The 25,814-nt window shown below is 39.9% G+C and overlaps 1 protein-coding gene across 1 annotated transcript in view; it reads right to left on the reverse strand.

Annotated features, from left to right (window-relative positions):
- The window catches only part of ism2a (isthmin 2a), a 26,987-nt gene extending 17,956 nt beyond the window's left edge, over nucleotides 1–9,031 (reverse strand). The window contains exon 1 of the mRNA XM_040138157.1: nucleotides 8,456–9,031. Coding sequence (XP_039994091.1) covers nucleotides 8,456–8,587 — 132 coding nt within the window. The 5' untranslated portion in view covers nucleotides 8,588–9,031. The remainder of the gene's footprint in view (nucleotides 1–8,455) is intronic.
- Nucleotides 9,032–25,814: the final 16,783 nt, after the last annotated feature.

The raw sequence follows: 25,814 nt of genomic DNA on the forward strand, positions 1-25,814 counted from the left end.
CTGCCAGTACCTTCTCAATACTTATATATCTCAAAACTGCACGTCATCTGGCTTGAAAATGAGTATCAAGTCTGACGCTGAGGCAGCCAGCTGTATAAAGCCTCTGCAGGCACTAAAGGAAAAGACTGTGAATGCAATCTGAAATACACAAGACCAACAGCATACTTAGGAGCCCCCAGAAGGCTGCAATTTTCATTATACCACATAGCTCAAAATTGATGGATAGGACAAAAAACGAACAGATTTTGGTATTTGGTCATTTTCACAATTGTAGGTTTTTTCATTTAGCGTAGACCAAAAAAAAAAAAAAAAAAAAAATAGAAATATCTCTCTCTTTCTATCCACTATATTTACTGTATCTCTGACCAGCCAGCCAGAGCAGCCGGACAAAACGTCACAACAAGTAGCACGATCAACCTAGAAAGAGAGGGAAGAAAGCCGAGTTAAGAGTTAAGTCAAGTCAGCTTGGACCTAAGGTTATTCCTCTACCTAGGCTTCTTCTGGCTAATGTCCAGTCGCAGGAAAACAAAATGGATGAAATAAGACTCATCTTCACAAAGACCTGGCTCCATCACAACATCCCATATCAAACTGTTGCACTTGATGGGCAGACCATGTTCTGTGCTGACAGAACACAAGAAGGGAGGCAGACGCTGTGTTTATATAAATGATCAATGATGCTTTTTGCTATAAAACAGTAAAAGTGGATGGACAGTGTTTGCCAGATGTCAAGATTTTAATGTTAAGATCTTGACTATATTATCTGCCCAGAGAACTCACCACTGTGTTTGTTACTACTGTTTACATTCTTCCAGATGCAAATTCAAAAGATGCATTACAGGAATTGTATGATGTCATCAGCAGTCACATGACAAAGCAACTGAATGGTATTTTCATTGTAGCTTGTGATTTTAATCAAACAGACCTCATAACTGCTTTACCTTAAAATCACCCAGCATGTCCCCATCCCCAACAGAGGAAGAAATAACCTCGAAAAAAAGCCAAATTTCGGTCATGTGACAAGGAGGCATATAACACCACCAGAGCAAGACTGAAAGCTGGCATTAAGGAGGCAAAGCAGAGACATCATGATATGAGGCAGGCGATCCAAAACATCACAGGCTACAAAAACAGGAGCGCCCCCACCATGTGTGAGGCAAAGTTACCAGATGAGCTTCATACATTTTATGCTTGCTTTGATCTCCTCAACAAAGAGTAAGCTGAAAAGTCTACCCCACCTCCAGAACACCTGCCCCTGTCCATCCAAAGACAGATTTGAGAAGAATCCTGCTGAGAGTGAATATGAGTAAAGCTACTGGGCCTGATAGCATCCCTGGCTGTGTACTAAAAACATTTGCCAATCAGCTAGCTGGTGTTACTACTGAAATTTTCATCATCCCTGTACCTAAAAAGTCTGCAGTGTCTAGTCTAAAAGACTACTGCCCTGTGGCACCCATTCTGATGAAGTGCTTTGTGAAGCTGGTTCTCCAGTACATCAAAGACAACATCCCAGAAAGCCTGGACCCTCACCTGTTTGCATTCAGAACCAACAGATCCACAGACGCTGCCATTTCCGCTGCGCTCCACTCAGTCTTCACACACCTTGAAAATAACACCTACATCAGAATGCTGTTTGTTGATTCCAGCTCAGCATTCAATACAACCCCCCCATGAAACTGAAAGGCAAACCTAGCACTCTGGGCTTGAGCACCACACCCTGCAATTGGATATTGGACACCTCCATCTACATCAGAGGAGATGAGGTGGAGCAAGTGAACAGTTTTAGATTGCTGGGAATCAACATGTCATGATCATCATACATCTCAACCCTGGTAAAGAAAGCTCAGAAACCACTGTACTTCTTAAGGAAACTTAAGAAGGCTAAATTCCTGTGCCGAGTTCTTGTTAACTTTTACAGAGGAGCAGAGAAAGCATCCTAACTGTAAACACTACAAACTGTCATAGGATGTGCATAGCCCAGAGAAGGAAGGCTCTGCACCAGGTGATTAAAATTGCCCAGAAGATAATCGGTACCCATCTACCAAGCATCAGTGACATCGCTGAGGTGAGGTCCCTGCACAGAGCCCACATGATACTAAAAGACAATACCTTCCCCAGCTGTTATCTGTTCACCCTGCTGCTGTCTGGCAAGCAATACAGAAATATCCACTACCCTACCACCATAATTTTTATTACTTGATTATTTATTCATCCATGTATATAACTTTTGTTTTTGTGAGTAGCATAAACTGACTACATCTGTAATATCATTACACAATCTTGTGTTGGATAATGATAATTAAATTGACTCTTGAATCTATCATAGGAGCCTGTGCTATTGTTTTCATCGCAAATGAACCACACCAGAGATTGCCAAGAAATGGAGTAAGACACATCTTTACAAGTAGCCTTAACAGCCTGTCTACACAGGAAACGCAGTGACAGCGACACATTAGCAGAGCAGAAGCTTCAGTGCTCCATCTGTGTGTACAAAAAATGTGATCATGTACAGTACTGAGTGTAGTAACTCAAGTTCTCGCAATGCCCTGAGCCCACACACATTGACTATAGTTACTGCACGCACATAAAAAAATAAAATAAAAAAATAGAAGTGTAAAAAAACACACTTTGCGTTTACGTGTGTGTAACCTGAGTGAAATCTTAATGGTTATATGGCCTATGTAGACAGTTGGATTGAGACACTATGCTACTCATCTAGTTTGGTTCATACCAGAGTGCAGCGTTTACACAAACCTAAATGCACCAAACTTCCCTCAATTTTTGTAACTTTCGAAAACTGACAGTCTGACAATCACGCCCACTTTACAAATCAATTGGACTAAACTTCGATTCAGTGTTTCTGTCAAGTTGTCTTTTGTCATTTTTCATACAACTACCCCATCACTTATTGACCAAGTACAACACCAAGAACGCTCTTGAGAACAGACTGTCAAAAAGTGTACGATTCATTACTATGAGACAAAGACATGCAAAAGAAACAGATCAGAGAGAGATCGGGGAGCCTTGTAATACAGCCGAGAGAAGGTTATAATAGCAGACTTTGATTGTAGCCATTCAGAACAGGTATAAGCACCTTCGCCTTAAGACATGGTCAGATAACGTATTGTACAACCTTGTTTGTTTGAAGCATACTCTTTAGTTTCTGCACCTACCAGGAGAAAAACCAAGTCCAATGTTCACCTAGATATAATTGCACTGCTTTAACTTCTGCACTTTAACAGGTACAACCTAATTAACTAAAGCCTTGGACATATGCAGACCAAAGTACAGCAAAAATAATCAACAAGTCCAGATACCTAAATGATGCCTTTCAAAATGACCCATCTCTGCCACCTCTGTGGTTCATGTTCAGTTAAGTTAAAGAAACCTTAAAACTATAAAAGATTACCGCCATAATTCACAAACACTGACTGTAGGTGAAAGACAGGTCGTGACTTGTGGTCAGTTGTGTTGAAGTCAAAGATTACATAGACCTCATCCTTGAGATCATATTTGTGTCCTTTTACTTCCAACTTTGCCTCATGCATACATACATCATTATTTATACAGCTGCAAGAGATGGCTTGTTATTGTTATAGTGTAACTTTTACAAATCAAAAAAGAACTGAATAGACATTCAGGCGAAACTGGGAGCATACATACAAGTTTAGAGTCAAAAGATGAAAGTCTAATGACGTACAATATCCTGTTTATGTGTTTATTGTTGGTATTGCCAAAAGTTGCATCTTGTAACTTTAACAAAGCAGAAGTAAAAGAACAAAAGCTACCTCCGATGAAAAGGCAAGTAGAACAGGCATTTCAGTCAACAACTGTTACCTTGCTACTGAACCAATGGAGTGTACAGTTGGTTTCTAGATTTAAAAGGCCACTCAGTGTGTTAACCCATGCTTTCTGCCGATAGTCTAAAAAGCAGCCAGTCATTATTCCAATCAGAATAGTTGACTGAGAGTCTATTTCTTAGCAGGTTTGTGTGAAGGTTACTTCATTTGACAACTGCATGCTGGCTGCAGCTTTATTTATTTTATTGACTTATTTGTTTTTAACATTTTATTGTTTTATCTTGCCATTTGAAAGCACTTTTGGCTGCATGTTTGTATGAAAAGTGTTATTATAAACTGAAACATCTGCATTTCCTGAAGAAAATGTGTGAGATTGCTGTGTCTGCTGCTGTTGCTTTATTTTCTGACATATTGAGCAAACGATTCCACAGTCTTATCATTTCACTTTTTTGCATTATTGAAGCAAGAAAGCAGCTCATATCCCCCTGAACAGACAAAATAGAGCAAACTTATTCTAAAACTGTACAAAATAGTTTTGTAACAGGACACACAGTGGCACTATTACAAAAATGTTGACTATGTAAATCTAACTGTAATTTTCATTTTTATACTTTAGTGCCCCCTAGTGGCAAAACTGCATCAAACTCAGCACTCTTATTTGTGGCCTCAGTCTGTACACCTGAGCCAAATTTGGTTGCAATTAGATGAAGCTTTTAAGAGTTATAGTAGGCTGAATTGATATGACCATTCCCACAGAAGTTTGTTAGCCAATTACGGAAAAATTATATGATGATGAAATCAAACATATGGGGGAGTGTTCGGGACCTCCCAGACATGGTATGTAACAAGTTTGGTGAAACTTTGATGAAGGACATAGGATAGGGAGCAACAAATTCAAACTGGCAGAAAATTTCTTATGACACAAATGGTCAGGGCCCATCTCAATCATCCACTGAATCTACTGACAATTATTTTTTCTACGCCTCACAGTTGCTGAGATAAAAGCCAAAACATTTTGCAATAATTGTTAACTCATTTCTCACCACATAACGGCCCTATCACTACCACTTTTGAGTATGTAAAGCATTGAAGTATGAGGAAGCTGTTCACCAAGTTTCAGTCTTGTAGCCTTTAGAGTTTTTGAGATATCCATCATGATTTATCCTGTTTTGGGTTTGCAGCCCTCCAACTCACAAAGTCGGTAAAGTACTTGATTTCATTCTGATCCAATACTTTGTCACTGACTGCCTAATGGTCACGTCTCTGTACCTCTCTGACCAATATTTCATTCGCTTCACTGTATGCCCTTTGTTCCACCACCTCGTTTCCTTCTGCTGCAACCTCCGCAACCTGTCTCCCACCCACTTTTCCTCAGAGGCTGTGTCCACTATACCTCCTCTTAGCACATTTTCCTCACTAGAGGTCATTGATTCCATAAAGTCTCTCTGCTCCACACTGACCTCATGTCAGGATAGCTTGTGTCATCTACCCACCAAACTTGCTCACTCCAACCTGCCTCACCCATGGCTGACAGACACTACCCGAAAGCTGCATACTATTCTCAGAGCTGCTGAGAGAAAATGGCAAAAATGCAGTGACTCCGCTGATCTTAAGGGTTTTCAGTCGCTCTTATCTTCCCTCTCATCCATCATCAGTGCTGCCAAAACTGCTTTTCACAAGGCATAGATCAGCAGTACCAGAGAAACCCAGAAATTATTATCCCCCTTCAAAATATTACTCAGTCCTCCACCACTTCCACCAGACACAAACATTTCCGCTAATATGTTTGAAATCAAACCTTACTGAAAAGGCAGTGGCCATCAGTATCCAATTCTGTGAACCACTCAGAGACAACCAGCCTCCCCGGTTAAGGGCGCATCACTCTCCATTGTCTGCCCTGTCACTGTGGGCAGCAGACTGCCAAGCAAAACATATAACAATCCTTCTTTGCTCTAATGTGTTTCTCTGTCTACGCAGGTCAATGACGCATCACTTCTCTCATTCATCCCTCTCACTGAGAGCGTGGTATCAAAACTCCTGACTGGAAGTTGTCCTACTACATATGCACTGGACACCATTCCCACAAACTTCCTCCATATCTCATACCATGCTGCCAATGATCACAAGTGATAAATGCCTTACTGGCTTCTGGAACGTTTCCAACTACATTTAAAACAGGCTCGGATAACACATCCGCTCAAAAATCCTTCACTCAACACCAATTATACCTGTCATTACTGCCAGATGACCCAACAGTATTGGTGCGGATCTCAGCCTGTCTCTCAGACATAACCACAAGGATGAAGGAGCACCACCTTCAACTTAACTTCTGTGAGACTGAACTTTTGGTCATCCTGGCCAATCAATCTCTCTTTTACAATATCAACATCAAAATCACCTCTTCATCTCTCACCCCAAGGTGTCACGTGCGATAACCAGCTATCCTTCTCTGACCATGTTGTCTTCCAGTCGTGCCGCTTGTTACTATGCAACATAAGAAAAAACAGGCCATGGTTATCTCTCGACTCGACCACTGCAATGCCCTCCTAGCGGACCTCCCTCCATGAAACCCTTACAGATGGTCCAGAATAAGACGGTGCATCTGGTTTTCGATCAGCCTAAAAGGGCACATCACTCCACTGCTCATTGACCTCCACTGGCTAACCATGGCTGCCCAAATGAAATGCAACTCACTAATGCATGCCTTCAGAGTGACTTCTGGATCTGCACCCATCTAGTTGAACTCAATTATACAGGTTTATGCTCATCCTCAGCAATTGTGTTCCTCCAAGGAACATCATCTGGCATTGCAATCCCTGCATACAACGAAATCACAGTCTAGACTGTTCACATTTGTGGTTCCCCGATGGTGGAACGAGATACCAAATGTTATCAGAGGAGTAGGATCCCTATTTGTCTTCAAGAACCTCTTGAAAACTAATTTCTTCCAAGAGCACCTCCTCTCCTAACTCCTCAAACACCCTATCCTGCCTAACGAGCACTTACTGTGCATTTTCGGTGCGCTTCTTTACCTGCTCTCCTTGCACATTGTCTTTTGTACAATTTAGGGCTTAGTACTTACTTCAAGATCTCCTACTGTACTGAAGCTTTAGTGTTGTCCCTCATTTGTAAGTTGCTTTGGATAAAAGCGCCAAATGAGTTAATGTAAATGTAATATTTCACTTATTCCCCATCGAAAACTATTTTTTTTAGAAATCATTAAGAAATTCATATAAAATCAACAGTTACAGATATCTGCACCAAAGGTAATTGGACATATTTCCTAAACATGCTTAATATTTTAGCTTTGGAATCATGTTTCTAGATGCAAGCATATAGGACAGTAGTGAGAAAAAAAAAACAGAAGTAAATTGAAGAAAGATAGAATGATAAAGATCGAAGATAACCAAGGCTGCATTTGGCAGTAATCACACTATAAAATTGATCTGAGTTGAGTTGAGCTAGTTTCTAACTTGTCTGTCTGATGTTCGCTGCCGAGCAAGTAGTGTACAGTGGGTTCATCACTCAAAACAGTTGCCTAGTGCTACTGGAAGCAAGTTTGATGAAAGCGCTGAGTGAACCAAAACAGTAAACCTGTTTTGCTCCTAAATTGCTCCTAAGAGCTGAGGGGAAATCTCAGGTTTGTAACTTGAAGCAACACATTTCCCTCAACTGGTAGTAATTAAGCCCAGTATTCAAATAAAATATCAATTAATGAAGGTTTAATGGTAATTACAGAATTGTTAATGTGAATAGTGAACACAGTTCACTATGAAAGCAATTAAAAAACAATCCCCTTCTTGTGTTGTTTTAGCTCCTACAAAATAATGGATAAATACCGGCGACAGCAACAAATGAAATTATCCTGTGTACACTACTGTAGCCTCATGTAGCCTTTCTAAAAGTGGTCAAAGAATGTTCTAAAGAGACAAAGATTCAACACGTATAGGCTATAAACTAAAAGAAGAAAAACTACAGACATTTATGGATACCCCACAGTATATCATTGGTTAATGCGGTCGAATCTACAAACAGGCTCCCACATAGCCTCTGAGCTGTGAGAACTTTGATCCCCTTCCCTGCAATGAAACCTAACACAACGGTGCTGTCCAAAACAGTTCAAGCCACACACCTCATGACGAGAATAAAGTTTGATATAATACTGATGCAATTGAGTGAAGGAGAAACAGACAAACAGACCAAAAGACAGACAGAGAGGAGAGAGGGTTTTTTTTAAGCCAGGTTGATGAGCGTGAATCATGGGATGCCAAACATGAGATGGGACTGGTGTCAGTATTACCCTGCTCATTAAATGGCACCATATATGATTACTGGTAGAAGAGAATTACCTACCCTCAGAGATTTTTAAAAATTTTTTCAGAGGATTTGAAAATTTAGCCCACATCCATGTGAGTTTGAGTTTTTATGAGACTCAACATTAGTTAAATGTAGTTCTGATATGTTGAACATCAAAGATTTATAGGCTGAAATCAGTATTTGGAACAGAATTTGTCAACACTAAATCTTAATTTATTGTACACTTTTTCACAACTTGCAAGTATTAAAATGTCAGCTTACAGTTGTCAAAAACACCACTCTTCTCTTTAGCCTTAGGCTATAATGAGGGCAGCAGGGAGAATAATAGAATAGTTTACCTTAGTAGGAGACGCTGAAGTGTTTCTGTCTATGACTGAAGCCTTCTTTAAGTTCGTGGGAAATCCGCTGACTGACACCAACGCCACAGTGAGGATCAGCAGCCACAGATGCGAGAGTTCCCTCCGCTGCATATTCACCAGAACTCTAAGCCGATCTTCTTCAAAGCGACAGGATGCAATATCCTTCACCCTATGCCCTCAGCTATAAGAGCAGTGTTCAAACCATATCAGCGAGCAGAGAGGAGAATAAAACACAATAGCGGTACACGTGCGTCTTCTCCATGGGCTTGTACCGTGCTGCCGCTCTGTGCCGGGTCGCTTGCACCCTTAATATAATTGTCCCCGGCATTCGATCTCTAATTTTGGTATGTTCGTTTCATGTTCGTGTAGGATACCAAAATGAAAGCAACGTTAAGACTTCGAAATGAAACAATTCTCAGTGGTCTATAGCAACTTCCAATCCAGTGAGCGAAAAGAAAACCACGTCAACACGGTTCACGGGTCCTCCTCTACTGAAGTGACGTTCAATCGTTCATCGGTTCCTCTAGTTGCACGCCGTTTGTAGAACTGGCTTAAAAGAAGCAACCCTCCCCTCTGCCCTGATGACGCAACGGAGAGAGGAAAAAACAAACTAGTAAATAGTTTAATTTGATCCCCCCGAAACACATGTAGTTTATTGAAAAAAGAAAACGTAATTTGATCCAAGAAGACTATGAGGTTAATGAAAAAAACATGTAGTTTAATGTACAAAAACACGTACTTTAATAGGAAAAAAAATCGTAGTTTAAACAAAAAAACATGTAGTTTCATCACCAAAAAATGCATGTAGTTTAATATAAAAAACATACATTGGAATATAAAAAAATGCAGTTTAATCAGACAAAAGCAGACTCAGAGCAGCATATATACATACATACACACACACACACACACACACACACACATATATATATATACACATATATACACAGACACACATATATATATATATATATACATATACACATACACATACAGCTCTGGAAAAAATTTAGAAACCACTGCAAAATTATCAGTTTCTCTGATTTTACTAGTTATAAGTATGTGTTTGAGTAAAATTAACATATTTGTTTTATTCTATAAACTACGGACAATACTTCAGAAAATGAAAAATGGTCAAAGTGTTTTCAGACCTCAAATAATGCATAGAAAACAAGGTCATATTCATTTTTAAACAACACAATACTAATGTTTTAACGAAGAAGAGTTCAGGAAGCTATATTTGGTGGAATAACCCTGATTTTCAATCACAACTTTCATGCGTCTTGGCATGCTCTCCACCAGTCTTTCACATTGCTGTTGGGTGACTTTATGCCACTCACAGCGCAAAAATTCAAGCAGCTCAGCTTTGTTTGATGGCTTGTGATCATCCATCTTCCTCTTGATAACATTCCAGAGGTTTTCAATGGGGTTCAGGTCTGGAGATTCGGCTGGCCATGACAGGGACTTGATCTGGTGGTCCTTCATCCACACCTTGATTGATCTAGCTGTGTGGCATGGAGCATTTTCCTGCTGGAAAAACCAGTCCTCGGAGTTGGGAAACATTGTCAGAGCAGAAGGAAGCAAGTTTTCTTCCAGGATAAACTTGTACGTGACATGATTCATGCGTCCTTCGCAAAGATGTGTGTGTGTGTGTATATATATATATATACACACACACACACACACACATAAATATATATATACACAATATATACACAAACACACACACACATATATATTTATATATATACACACACACACACACACACACACACATATGTACACATATACATATATATACATATATACATATACACACGAATACACAAAGACATTTATACATTTACACATATACACACATATATACGCATATATATATATATACATACACACAGCTTGTAGCTGCAATCTCATTCTTCAGTCACTACACAAAGCTCATGACCATAGGTAAGGGTCAGAACATAGATCAACTGGTAAATCTAGAGATTTGCCTTTTGGCTCAGCTCCTTCTTCACCACAATGGTCTGGTACAATGCTCACTTTACTGCTGACACCGCACTGATCTGCCTTTCAATTTCCCGCTCCATCCTACCCTCACTTGTGAATAAGACCCCAAGATACTTAACCTCCTTTACTTGGGGCAGAAACTCACAAATCATCTTTTTGGTCATATCATCTGATATGCGGCCAGACATTCAGGTAAAAAGAGCCCCGGAACCCCATATTCATGCAGTACCCCCACGAGATCCCCCGAGGGACCCAGTTGTAGACTATCTCCAAGTCCACAAACCACATGTAGACTGGATGGGCAAACTCTGGGGAACCCTAAAGTAGCCTTCCAAGGGTAAAGAGTTGGTCCAAGAGTTGGCGAATCTAATCCACTCCTGGTGCCTTGCTACTGAGGAGCTTCTTAACTACCTCAGAGACCTCTGCCAGAGATATGAGTGAGGCTTCTCCTGAGCCTTCAAACTCTGTCTCCTCCTCAGAGGACATGTTGGTCGGGTTTAAGAGTTCTTCAAAGTGTTCTTTCCACCACCTGACATTATCCCCAGTCCAAGTCAGCAGTTCTTCTCCCTTGCTGAAAACAGCCTGAGCCAAGCCTTGCTTTCTCTTTCGGAGGTGCTGGGTGGGTTGCCAGAACTTTCTTTAGGCCAAACTAAAGTTCTGATTTTGTCCTGCCGGTACCTGTCTGCTGCTGCAGAAGACCCCTGGGCCAGCCAGGCCCAAAAGGCCTCCTTCTTCAGCTTGACAACTTCCCGCACCACAGGTATCCACCTGCGGGTTCTCAGCTTGCATCTACGACAAGCACAGATAACCTTCCAACTACAACCCCCTACAGTGGTAGCATTGGCTTCAACAGTGGAAGCTTTGATCATGGCCCACTCAGATTCTGTGTTCCCAACCTCCCCCGGGATGTGTGCAAAGTTCTTCGGGAGAAGGGAGTTAAGAACCTTACGAAAAGGGGCTTCCACCAGATGTTCCTAGTTCATCCTCACTAAACATTAGGGTTTGCTAGGTTTGTTTGGTAACCTCCCCCACTATCTGATCCAACTCACCGCCAGGTGATGATCAGTTGACAGCTGAGCAGAGACGTATCAGATGATACGAACACAAAGTTGATCATTGATTTTAGTCCTAGGGTGTTCTGGTACCAAATACACCTATGAACCACCTTATCCTCGAGCAGGGTGTTTAAATAACAGGAATAATACTGTATACCATAACAAGTAATATAAACAGTGGATTTTTTTTTACATAAGAACATAAAATAAATGAGTAAATTCTAAATCAAATGACACTAATAATCATAATATAGTATATTCTTAATTGCAAATAATTGTAATCAACTGACAGAGTGACTTGTGTTTGAGTGAAGCATGTTCCAGCATACATGAAATTTCATTTTCGTCACTCAGTACGCACCTTTAGAACAAAAAGAAGTTCCTGGAGCATAAGCAGTAGTTGCCAGTGGACAGAGATAAATTAAGCAAAGTTAATCTGTTTTTCAGGTTCTTTTCATACTCATCCCCAACAGAAATAGCAAAGCTTGTCTTTTTCATCAATATAAACACTGCATGTGGTAACCAGATATAATTGAACAGAAGTAATTGCAAAATGCCACACCTGAGCTGGGTGCACATAGACCTTTATTTCTGGACAGATTATATTTCGCCATGTTTATAATGCCTCCATATCTCATTGGCCCATTTTTTGTAAAACCACTAAATCTTGCTCTTATACCATTGTTCTTCCCTGTACTCTGAAATTAAATGTTTATGTACTCACAAGTACACACAAGTCGACGCACACCACAGGAAAGTCACAGTAGAATTACAAGAAGTAATGCTATTAAAACATAATTTTTCTATTTTTCTATTATATTCAGACTATGCACTATGTGGCAGTGTGTATCATCTGTTCATTCAATTATTTAATTAAATGTGGAAAACAGAATTTTGTTTTCTGTAGGCATCAAAAAAAGGAAAATGACAGTGTCCTGTTTTCAACTAAAAGTGGGTGATCTAATAAAAAAAATAAGTCATATGAATGATTTCTGAGGAGAATTAGTGTTTAGAGCACATTAACTCTACAATTTAGGTCACTAGTTTTGACACATGACCTGAGGCCTGTTTAATAATCCACGTGGGCATTATTTGACCATAAATATCCTGAGTAAGTACTGTGATAATAATTTAACAACAGAATTGCCTGAAGAAGTATCAGCTTCACTATTCAAAAAAGTTAAGCATACCACAGTATTACTTTTTTTTAGGCAGATCGAGAGTTTTCCCTTGTATGTGATGTATTTACTTATTCCCAGAAGACTTCCTACCTAAAATGATCCCCCATACAGACACAGTTATTACCTTGTGTAATTAACATAGTCCCTTCTAGTGTGGATCTGTATGTGATCATGATGGTCCCTGTTTGAACCACTCAACTACTGATGATTTGGTCTCCATCACCACTGGGATGGAAGAAGTCAAAAAGGGGTTTCTTCGTTTTCCAGACAGAATGAAATAATTGAATGAACAGATGATACAGACCTATGTAGATGGATGTCACCTGTTCTTCGAGCAAGATGCTGATAAGTTTGTTTTTTTTTAGATCTGCTTTAGATGCAACACTTCTTCGGTGACCTGTAAGGTTTGGTATGCCATTGTATTGGTGAGAGGTTAACAGTTGTACTGTACTGTACATAGTGTTCACAATATTCTGCGTAATTGCTGCTGTCAATGTTAATTTCTTTTACCCAGGCAAGCTCTGCACTTGGATGTTTTGCATGTGAAAAGCAGCTGATCAGGTGATCATTATGTATGTACAATTTGCAATAAGGGTTTTATGGCACCGGGCATGGAAAGGTAGGACTAAATTAAAAGGGAAATTTTGGGAAATACCTTTCTTATCATATATATATGAAAGTGGTATAAACCTTTTCATCTAATACTCATCAAGAAAGCAAAAAAGGTTATTTTCACTTGTTTTTTGCCACTCATCACAGAACACAAAGAAAGCTGTGAAAATGGATGCAAACCTTAAAGTTGGTGTATGCTGTATGAAAAGATCGGAGGATCAGATGTGATCAGGGACAGAAGAGGAAGAGGAGGCAAGGGGAACATCTTTTAATGAACTGAAATGGAGAGACCTTTGAAATAAGCAGATTGACCTATGACCTTGACCTATGTCAGACACCCTAAGTCTCTAAACAAAGCAGGTCAAAGTAAATGTTAAGTTAATGCTTTGACTAGGAAGGTGTGAAGACTTCGCAATAAGTGACGACACAAATATCAATTTCCATTTGAAAGCCTGTTCAAATTCATTCAGTTGGGTGTAATATAATTACAAGCTGGAGCTTAACCTTAGTTCAGGCAGTGCTCTGAAGACAGGCTTACATCACTTAGCCCTAATTGGCCAAAGCTTCTTTATTTGTGCTTTACCATCAGTGACTACTGGGTGACTAGTAACATCCAATCATATTCATACAGGTGTACACAGTGATCTTTATAACCAGAAATTTCTGACTGACAGAAACTTTGTCGCTGCTCAGATTCTTTGAGAGCTTCCTCAAAGACTAGAACCTTTTAAAAATCTAAGTGTAAAATCATTTGCTATTAAAAAAAGCACATTTCTTGATGTCCTTCTTACTGACATAGGTGTACTGTCATTATTTTAAAAAAAAAAGTATATTAACAGCTTAATTATTCTTTGTCAGTTGTATTATTAAAATGGTAATTATAAGTTTTCTTTTGTAAATTGAAGGTTACTTGAAGGTAACCACTGGAGTGTTTAAACAGTAGTCCTCCTAAATGGCAATGGTTCTATGTATGGGTTGTACTTGTATCTCGTGTACGCACCCAACAACGCACCTGCAGATTCTGATGGTTTCACACCAAATCCCCTGATCAACAGTTGGTGGTTTTAATGCACTAAGATTAGCATTAAGCCATGATAAGACAGAGAAGAAGAAGAAGGCTGCTAGCTAGTAAACATTTATGTAAACAAAAGCAAGTTACAAAACATTGAAAAAAAAATCAGTCTTGCAAATGATTTATGATGAAAGGTTACGGGGATTCAAATTGTTAAACCAAGTGAACAGTTCATGTGTACAAAACTGATAAACCAAACAAACACATTAATAAACTGTGTGAATGGATTGCTAATGCTGTGTTCACATCATGTCCGCAGACTGGGAAGAATGGGAATGGTTAGTGAGGACTCACACAGTAACAGGGAGGAAAGAGTATTGGAAAATTGTACTCAAGTAAAAGTAATGTTACTCAAGTAGAAGCAAAATGACTTGTGTAAAGATGTGCTCAGATAAAAGTAAAAAGTAAGCCATACATCACATTTTTAAAAGAGGGAAGTAGTAAAGGGGTAAAAATGTTAAGCAATGATAATTATAATATATGATAAAACTATTAAATTAAAGAACATCTTTAGTCTACTGGGTGTATATTCTGGCATTTATGAACTGTGATGCAATTTTTTCTTCTTTAGGTCCTTAGGTCTTTAGGGAAAATCAGGCATTAGAGCCAACAGGTTATTTAGAAGTAGGGCTCAAAAACATTAGTTCACTGTCAGTCTCTAGGATAGCTGACAAGATACTGATAGACGCTTTTCCAAAGGCAGTTGCCATAAAGTCGTGGGATGAGAAGGCCTAAGCCTCTCTACCACACAGCTAAATATTTAATTCAACAAAACTATAATCGTGCAACAATCAACTGAAATCTCTTAGTCTGATGTATCTGACTTATTGTATCAAATTTATTGCATATAGTTGAAATCACAGAATAAATTGAGCTGGTTGCGGGAGCAACTGAATCTGAATGTGAAAGCATTCATATTATATACCGTGTCCCTTTTGTGGGGCTAATAATCTTACTCTTCCTAGGTTCCAGTGCTTTTCTTTTATGCACACTTTGCTTGATCTCATAATTAATGGTGTATTATTGTCTACCATTCTACTACTATATACCGTGGTTCGAAAAATTTATTAATTAAAAAAAAAAAGAAAAATACATCAATGATCAGTTGTCATTTGATTTATTATGATTAATGCTTACATGGAGTAATTACTGAATATTTTGAACAGGTAAATATTTCCCACAAAAGCAACAAAAGTCGTGGCACAGACCCTATGCATGGTGTAGAGGATTAGATAAATTAAGCCATAACGAACAGCCAGCTTCTCTGTGTCTCATGGACAAGTGGTTACACAAATCTTCTCTAAGTGGGACAGAAGTATTGGGATATAAAAAGTGATTTAGGTAAAACTTGGTCTAATGTGTTATGTACTTAACAGAATCTTCACACATGCACGGATATGATATGGGTACATGAAGAATAACCTTATTTGGACATGTAGTAAGTATGACGTAGTTAAGGGTTAATTGTGGGCAACAGGAAGGAATCTTTCAGAACAAGGGTGGGATTACACAGTGTTAACTTGTACTGCTCATATCGCTGCTCTTTGATCGATCAAGATTAAGTAAATGTTTCTTCTAAGGACATTTGGGCCTCCCAAACATTCTTCCATCAGTGAACATCTAAGGTTTGAAAAAAAAGTTGATGTTCAATCAAAATTGATAAGTTTGAAGTGAGCAGAAAGGTGTCCAGTGAGGTAAAATGTGGTCTGACTGAATGTAGTTTTAATCTTATACAGTTTATGTATACTTCATTGTGTTAAATGTTGAGGTCAGTGGTTAGTTAGCAAATTTGAGGTAACAAGTGTGATGTGTGTTTTTTAACCCCCACAGCACCACCAGGAGAGTGGTTGTTTCTGGGGCAACTTCACATTGCGCCGGACGTAAATAAAATCATCATTGAAGTTATGCCTTTGGAAGATGATCTGAGGCAGCTGAAAAATTCTTATCTCAATGTAATCAAGATGGGTGGTGCATTAAGTCCATCGAGAAAGGTGAGGTTCTGATGTGTTTGATAGCTTCAGAAGCCGAGGTGCCGATTTGAAGGAGTGTACACTCAAGGTGAAATACTGAGGTTTTCGTCTTAAACACTCAAATTGCCACCACTGATGTAATAAAAAGCAGGATAGAAAAGTATAGAGACCTTCTGGTGCTGCTGAAGTGCTGATGTGTATGTTTAATGCTTTAGTGTGAATGTTGCAATATTGGTAATAATTAGTCCAAAGCAGGTCTAAGAGATCACATTGCCACTAATAAGCTAAGAGATTTTGTCTATGTATGAAGCAATATTTTCCCCCTGAATGCCTGTGGGAAAAGTAGGTAAGCAGAGAAGTGTATGTGCTTACCAGAATTTCTGCCACGTCCAGCCTCGTCCTCGTCTGCTGTTGCCAGTTCGAATTGCCAATGTCCGCTCTGCCATCAGCCCCTCAGCCTCCTTTGTTCCTTCCTCCTGCTCCACTGCCTTCCCCGATCTGCCATTCCCAACCCCTCAGTCTTATCCAATTCTCAGACCACTCCAGCTAAGCCACTGGTTCCATCTACAACTCAAGTTACAATAAATTGCCTTCAACCGTTCTTTGTCTCCTGGTCTGTATTTGCATTTGGGTCCTGAAGGGTTATTTTTATGTGTTTTTATATATTATCTTACTATGAGACTAAAAGAAAGCAGCTTATGGTGCTTATTAAACTCAGGTGCTTGTACTAAACAGAGGTGTTATCTGCAAAGAATGCACCCAAAGATATATGGTTGTCTATATGTGAAAAACAACCCCTTATATGGAAACGGCATGACGATTTGAGAAACTGTCCCTGGCTGCTGTGTAGTGTCTTGTCTTTTTCTACCTCTTTTTCTACAGATAAGTCGTTAAATAGGGAGAGTCAATCATGTCCAGAGTGAAATGTCCATACGAGGGAGGCACATACCTGAGGAGTGACGGAGGTCTCAGCCAATAAGAAGATGACCGTGCCGACAATGATATTTACTATGAATAAACTTAATATCTGCTGGACCAGGGAGAGAATAGTCACTCAGACTTGGTGAACTGATGTGAATGCTGTATGCTTGTCAGGGATGCATAGTCTGGTCCAGAGCTCTGTAAGCAATCTCAATCTTTAAGACACTGCTGTATTTTAATAAATAGATGTGAATTTAACTTTTTGTGTCCTGCATACTTCACTAAACGAATGCGCGAGTCCTGATGTTTTGAAGGATGGACTCAACAGTCCTAACACTTAACTGTTATAACACAAAAATTAAATAGCGGCACCCCAGTGATATTGTGGGGAGTGCTAAAGCAATGATGTATGGTTGGGCCAAGCGCCAAGGGGCCAAAGTCATCTCAGATAAGTAGTTAACAATATTAAGTATTGCTAATCTTCCAGTTATCAAAACTGGTACACAGGAATGGGGACCCAAGTGCAGTAGTATAAACAAAGTCTTTACTCAGGAAAAAGGCTTGATCTCCTTGAGGAGACACCTGAAACTTGATTTACAGAGAGGTTAAGGTATACAAAGGGACGGCCACTGTACTAAAATTCCTAATGAACATGATCATTCGTGAGTCCAAAAGGCATCACAAGGCACTCATAATGGCCGCTAGGTCTATTAAAGGCTGTCCTCCATTTGTCCCCCTCCCTTATCCTCACTAGGTGATAAGCATTTCTTAAATCTAGTTTAGTAAAAATATTAGCACCTTGTAATAGATTGAAGACAGAGGAAATGAGAGGGAGGGGGTACCTGTCTTTTATGGTGATGTCATTCAATTCTTGATAAATCAATGCAGGAGGGAAGAGTCTTGTCCTTCTTGTCCACAAAGAAGAATCCCACTCTGGCCAAAGGAGGAAGGACACATTATCTCAGCAGCCAATGACGCAAAGGTGTACTTGTCCACAGCCTCTCTCTCCAGGCCTGACAGAGAGGAGAGGTGTCCTTTGGGGGGTGATGTTCCTGGTAGCAGGTCAATGGCACAATCATAATCATGATGAGCAAGAATGAAGAGGTAATGGACTTACTGCATACTTCATATAGATCGTGATAGCAGATGGGAACTTTGGAAAGATCAGGGAACTCAGGAATCTCAGGTTCTGGGTCTGCTCAAGGAGTGGGAGCCTCTGTAGAATTGGGGGGGGCCCAACATTCTGAGTCGTAAGGTAGCCCAGTAGACCAGTTCATGTGTGGATTACGTTTGGAGAGCCAGGGAAGACCCAGAATGAGCAGGTTCAAAGGGGAGTTAAACAAATAAAAACTTAAATGTTCATAGTATCCCCGGGCCAGAACGATTTTTACTGGAAGGGTGCAATGAGTTACTCTACACGCTGTAATCTGCCATCCAGAGCGTTGGCTTCAGGGGCTTCGGCAGGGAGAGCACAGAAAGTCCAAGTGTTTTTGCTGGTCTCCAATCCATAAAACTTTCATTTTAGTGAGTCTAAAACTTTGGAGCACGTGGAACAAGGGTGAGAAACAGTTCACAAGTATAAACAAAACGTATTTACTCAGGAAAAAGGGTTTGATACACAGAAAGGCAGTCAGTCAGACAAACAATCCAAAAAGGGCGAGGCAGATGTGAGGTCAAGAAAACAAGCAGAGGTCAAGAAAACAAGAAAAATAAACTCTAAGAAAATGCTGGGACCCTTCACACTAGGGACCATTGCGAATTGGCACAGGGAGCTGGGGGGACACAGACTAAATACACAAGGGAGGCAGGGATAATTGGACACAGGTGAAACACATCAGGGTAGGGCAGACAATCACAGAAGCAGGAAACACACAAGGAAGTGGCAGGAAGGTAGGAAGTGGGGATCTGAAATGAAATGAGAGGTGAGTAACACAAAATAAAACATGAAGTAAAGCAGGAAAATGTGAAACAAAGAAAACATGACCTAAGGTGCTTGACAAGACATGACACCAGAGGTCTGCGTCAGTCAACGATTATGTAGACTGTGGGGTATAAGCCTGCCAATGGTTACATATTTCATGAGGTATTCTCCTCCCCTTCTGCTATATGCATATTTCTGTTTTCAAAATCCCCTTTGCTACAGGAAACAACAACAACCTCCAAGATAGTGACCTAAAGGCTGAAAATGGCACGTTTTGATGAAGATTTGGATCGTGCAATAAGGCAGACCTGCCTGGTTCTTTCTGTGAATGGTTGTAAAGATCGGCATAGAATATGTTTAGAAAATTTGCTATCTAACAGGGACGCTCTTGCCTGTTTACACACTGGTTATGGAAAAAAGTTTAATTTTCAAAACATGGCCTATCATCTGCAATATCAATTGTAGAAATGAGTCAGGTCCAGGGAAGAGACAGACAGATGAAGACATTTTTTTCTTGCTGCTGCCACTCTAGCTCAGGAACAGCAAGATGCCCAGAGACAACGAGCTGCACAGGTCGAAAGACTTGGAGCCCAGATTCATAAGAATAGGGAGAGAGACACAATAGGGAGGAGCCTGAACAGTCAGAGGGAGCACAAGGATAGAGAAAAACACCACCACAGCCAGGCATTCTTTGCTCTTCACACTACAAAACTTAAAACCACACATTGCTCCAGCTTACACACTGCCTGTTGCTGATAGGCAGACCCTTAAAATAATGGGTTTACCAGATTTTCTCCCAAAACATTTCTTTTGTAGTTTCTAAACAGAAGGTCTTCTCCCTAGATCTATTCTGCAATGCTAGGTATTAGCACGCCCAGGCCCCCAACCCAGCCTGCCACCCAGCTCACAATGCAACCCAACCCAATGACTCGGACTGGGGATATTGTCAGATGGTGGAAGGAACACTTTGAAGAACTCCTGAACCCAACCAATATGTCTTCTAAGGAGGAGGCAGCGTTTGAAGAATTAGGAGAAGCCTTACTCATATCTCTGGCAGAGTTCTCTTAGGTAGTTATTAAGCACCTCGGTGGCAAGGCACTATAAATAGATTAGATGCGCCCTGAGATACTGAAGGCTCTGGACATTGTTTAGCTGTCTTTGCATGCCTCTTAAATGTCGCAATGAGGACGGGGACAGTGCCTGTGGACTGGCAGACTGGGCTTGGTGGTTCCCATTTTTAAAAAGGGGGACCAAAGGGTGTTCTCGAATTATCGGGGTATCACACTGATCAGCCTCCCAGGCAAAGCTTATGCCAGGGTGCTGGAAAGGAGGCTTTGACTAATCATTGAATCTCAGGAGGAGCAATGTGGATTCCATCCTGGCTGCTGAAAAGTGGACCAACTCTTTACCTTTACAGGGCTACTTGAAGGCTCATGGGACCTCCAAGTCTTACATGTGCTTTGTGGACTTGGAGAAGGACTACGTCTGGGTCCCTCGGGGTAACTTGTGGGGGGTTCCAGGGCTGTTGCTATGAGCCATTTGGTTCCTATATAACAAGAGTGAGAGTTGTGTCCGTATTCTCAGGAGGAAGTCAGGAAGTCAGGAGGAAGTCTATTGTTGGTTGTTGGCCTCCCCCAGGGTTGTTCCTTGTCACCAAACCTATTTGTGATCTTCATGGATAGGATTTCAAGGCGCAGCCAGGGGGAGGAGAGTGTCCCGTTTTGGGGGCCTCAGAATTGCATCTCTGCTATTTGCAGAGGATGTTGTTTTGTTGGCTTCATCTGACCCTGACCTTTAGCATGCAGTGGGGCAGTTTGTAGCCAAGTGTGAAGCGGCAGGGATGAGGGTCAGCACCTCCAAGTCTGAGGACATGGTTCTCTGCCGGAAAGTGGTGAATTGTGCCCTTCGGGTTGGGACGGAGTTTCTCCCCCGAATGAAGGAGTTAAAGTATCTTGAGGCCTTGATCATGAATGAGGGTAAGATGGAGCGGGAGATTGTCAGGCAGATCGATGCAGCGTCATCAGTAAAGCAGGTGCTGTAACGGACTGATGTGGGAAAGAGAGCGCTGAGCCGAAAGGCAATCAATTTGGCAGTCGATCCATGTTCCAACCCCCCCCCCCCCGGATACAAACAACTGCAATGAGTTTCCTCCACAGGGTGGCTTGGATCAGCTTTAGAGATAGGGTAAGGAGCTCTGATATCCACAGGGAGCTCCGAGTAGAGCTGCTTCTCCTTCACATCAAAAGGAGCCAGTTGAGGTGGTTCGAGAATCTGATTAGGATTATGCAGCAGCAGCCAGACCAACCCTACAAATCCAGCACACTTCTAATATTGATGAATTGACTCTACTACATATTACAGACACTTGAGCATTTTAAAAAAAAAACTTCATTCATTTTTGTTTTACACAGACTGAATATGTGTTGATAAATTAAGATACTGTTCTTACTGTACATTATAAAGTGTTTTTTTTAACAGCATTAATATGATAAATTAATTATATATTATTACATTATATCGAGGAATTGTGGTAGATAAACCAGACATTGTGGGATTATTTGTTAAAGAAAAAAACAAAAAACAAAAAAAAAGTGAAGTATGTAAAATATGTTGTAATTTTGAGACCTGTTGGAATGCTCCGATAAACGTTTTTTTTTTTTTTTGACTTTTGAAGGGAAACTTGTTCATTAATAGTAGACATAAAATTATCATTCTCTCTTTGTACTGTTTTAATATTATACAAGTATTAAGAGATTGTATTTAAGAACAAGTCAAATTTTCAAAAAAGGGTCTGTTGACACACTATTTGAGAAAAGCAGTTTCTGACTTGGAACTTGTTTTGCTTAAATAAAACCTAAAACAAAATTTGAATGCATTACAATTGTAGAAACCTGCCTTCTCAAACAGCTGCAGAATACTTACCTTGTATCAAACAAAAGGTAAATTTTATCCAACTAACTTCAGACATTCCTCAAACTGATATTCTGCAGCTAGTCCTACATTTGGTTCAGGAAAACAGTAATTATATCTTCCAAAGATTTCTGCTTTGAGGCCATTTGAGCAAGGCTGTACTCATGCCACCTCTTGCTGGCTTCCTCTAATTCACTTTTAGCTGCACATCTTCTTCACTACTTCACTCTTTGCATTTCCGTGGACAGTTAGATAGGGTTGCTGTGCTGTCTGGAATAGACTGGGAATGTAAGGGGGGTGAGGAGGTTGATGAAGCCCAAAGTGGTTCCCAGAAAGTCTGGGCACCTTATCTTGAGTCCATCACTAGTTACTACAACAGGAAAGATGATGTCATGCTGGGCTCTCAGAAGATCATTCATTTAATTGAAAAACTGAAACTGCAACAGCCCCTTCCCTGTGATTTATTGTTTCCATAATCATTTTATAGGTATCTTCAAGAATAATCCATTTTGTTGCTACCTTGTCTGGTTGAAACTGCTGATTAAAAAACTGCCCAGAAGGTTTGCAGTGAAATCTACCCATAGTAACTCTTTTTTTTCCATTTAGCCATTCTAATTCTTGAATTTAGTTCTGTAATTGTTTTTGGGCAATTCGTCACCCTCTGCCTCTGGATGTTGTCTCATTAGGTCAATCATGTCCAAGGTCTGATCCCCAGTGAAAGCATCGTGTACAAAGGGGACTATTGGGCTGACTTGGCTTATAGAAGGCTGAGGCTCTGGTGTCTCCCTTTCCCCTTCTCTTTCACATTATGCTGCTCCCTGTTGTGTCCGCTCTTTTACTGCCTCTAAAGATTCTGCATTAATCAATAGGAATAGAGATGAACAAAGGCTCAACAAAAAAATGTAAGTTTATACATCGCACAAAATGAAATGTAACAATTTTCTCCTCTACAGGCCATAAAAACAGCACCCTAGATTCTTTTACTTACACCCAATAGCAATACTACCAGTACTGTATACTTCTGATGTGTATTGAGTGGATGTTTGTTTACTTTGTAAAAGAATAAAGACTCTCAAACTATGTTTTTGTTCTCACGTATGATGCACCCTCTGTATAATTCAAATTAGTAAGAAGAAAAACACATTAAACATTTTAAATACTCAATACTAAGAGCTTTATTAAACCAAAGTTAGGCGTAATTAATGGTAGACTAAAATATTAGAATTGCCCAATGACTAGTATAGGAAAATCCCACATGAAAAAATACATCGATTGAGGTTTTCTCTCATTTACCTTCTTTGCGGTAGTATTCTACTCGTCACTTAAACACTAGTAGAGATACAGCAAATGTGCATTAAAGACATGTTAAAGACTTGCACCTTCAAAAAGCATGCTCAAAAAGATTCAACAATATAAAAATGCACATACAATACACTCAAAGCCACACTCAAAGCCAAACAAACAAAAATGCTATCAAATCCCTGAAATTTAGTCCCGTGGCAATTGATGAGGAAAGTCTCTCCTCCCTCGTTGCCAGAAGTGTAGCTGGGTTTAGCCTCTTCACCCAGTGCACTATCTGGTTTCCTGTCAGGACCTATGATAGCCACAAGGGTGTTAGCTGAAGGTTAGTCCCAAAGCTAATGAAGTCCACATGTGCTAGCTTGGTAGTAGTGTGTCTGCTAGCTTAGCCACAAACACACACTAAACTTTGGCAATCTGAAAACTATGCATTTAATTTGAAATAGCAGCACCTGCAACTCACTGCGTTTCTTAGCTTAAATATTACTCTTATCAAAGCGCATTGACAGCAATTCCTGTATACATGTTGAATTTCTGGAGTTTCTGTCTATCCTCTCACTGTGACATGGCAAGCCAGCAAGAAAAAAAAACTGAACTGCTCTCACCTTGCACCTCTAACCGGCCTTACATCACCCTTTCCTGTTGTTCTCTAACCCCCCAGCCAATCAGTAACTTACTTGACGTTGCCTCATGACTTACCAATAAGAGGTAGAATGGAACAAACAGAATCCATGTATCATTTGTTCTTTTCATATTCATTTGGGAATCAAAAATCACAAAATTAAAAAGCAATTAATTGTTTTGTTATTCATTTATGAATATTTTTATTATTATTTAAGATTTTTATGCTCAAGTCAAAAATAGGAAAAGAAAAAACAGGCCACAGAACGAATTTGATTTTATTATTTAATTCGTCAAATTTGTTTGACCAAGAAGTTGCTGACTTCTTCATGTGTTGCACTTGATAAACTTGCAGCAAATGCATTTAACTGATGGCGGTACCTACTTTAATGTCAAGAATATGAGCTTGAACATATTCAAGGTTCATATTGCAGCACACAGTGTAACTCACTGTATGCATGTCCGGACAGAAATGGAAACGCTTCAGAACTTGTTTGAGAATCCTCCAGTTTTTGGCTGGACCATAACAGTGGGGCCAGCCCTATAAACGCGAATGTCTGACTGACTGACTGACCAGTGCATGATAAAGTTACAATATTGGTCAGCCAACTGAGTGTTGGAGTTTCCTCACTGGCCATTGCTCTTTCAAAATGAATTGGTGCAGTTTCTATTGAGTCATCCAGGTATTGTTTACAGACAGTGTTTTCAACTTAGCAAATTTGTCACTACATTTACTGACTTTTCACAACCCCTTAGCAAGTTTTCTACACAAAAGCACCTAGTGACAAATCTAGCGATTTTCTGGACAAACTTTAGCTACTTTCCATAGAAGAGAGTCAGCACTATGACCGGCAATCGCAATGAATGAGCCTCTATCTTTCTCTCTGAGTGAGCATTTTACAATTAAATATAGCTGAAATCACAGCACAGCTGTAGTCTTTAACTAATATGTATGGTGATTTTGTCAGATGACATTTACACAGTTATAAAATCAGGATTTTAGTAGTGCAGAGCAGCAGCTTGGAAAAAGCTTGGAAGTGACTGCTGATTTAGATGTAGTCTTAATGGGCCATATGACAGTCACTGTTTCATACTTGTTCCATTGTCTAACAATAGAAACAGAAAAACATGTAAGTGTGAATAGCTTCATTGAGAATCCGGCTGTATTGAAACACTGTATATGTAAGCACAGACAATAGGAAAGAAGCAAACAGATAAAGGGCGGTCCATATACTACATTTTGACCAAGTTTTGTTAAGATTTCCTCAACATCAGTTTAATTTATTGATATTTGTCAGTATATCCAAAAGGTACACAGTGAAAAATGAATCGTTAATACTTAATTAGTTGAACTTCATTTACAGAAATGTAGGCTAAGCGAATATGAAATAGGGCTCACTCTGCTGCCCAGTTTGGTCTAATGATTGTATCCATGGCAACATTACACTTCCTGTTCCTTCTAAAAGTTTATCTGTTCACACAAGTGAAAAGTTTTAATGTGACATTTTCCAAATTACTTTGCTGGAAAAAGACACTGCCGTGAAAAGCACCCCAACCAAGGGAATACTAATTTGAAAGTTGTTGCCTTAAAACGACAACCAAACATGAAGATAATGACCAGAAGACCTTTTAGTCAAAAGGGACGTCAAAAGGGACGAAATGACTGATGTTTTTGTACAATCTACTATGAATAACAACCTATACAAATCAATATCATTCTCACTCCACGTCACATTCTGTGCAAAGTCCAGATATAATTTGAAAGTGAA

Source organism: Xiphias gladius, chromosome 10, assembly GCF_016859285.1.
Source record: "Xiphias gladius isolate SHS-SW01 ecotype Sanya breed wild chromosome 10, ASM1685928v1, whole genome shotgun sequence".
NCBI classification, from domain to species: Eukaryota; Metazoa; Chordata; class Actinopteri; order Istiophoriformes; family Xiphiidae; genus Xiphias; species Xiphias gladius.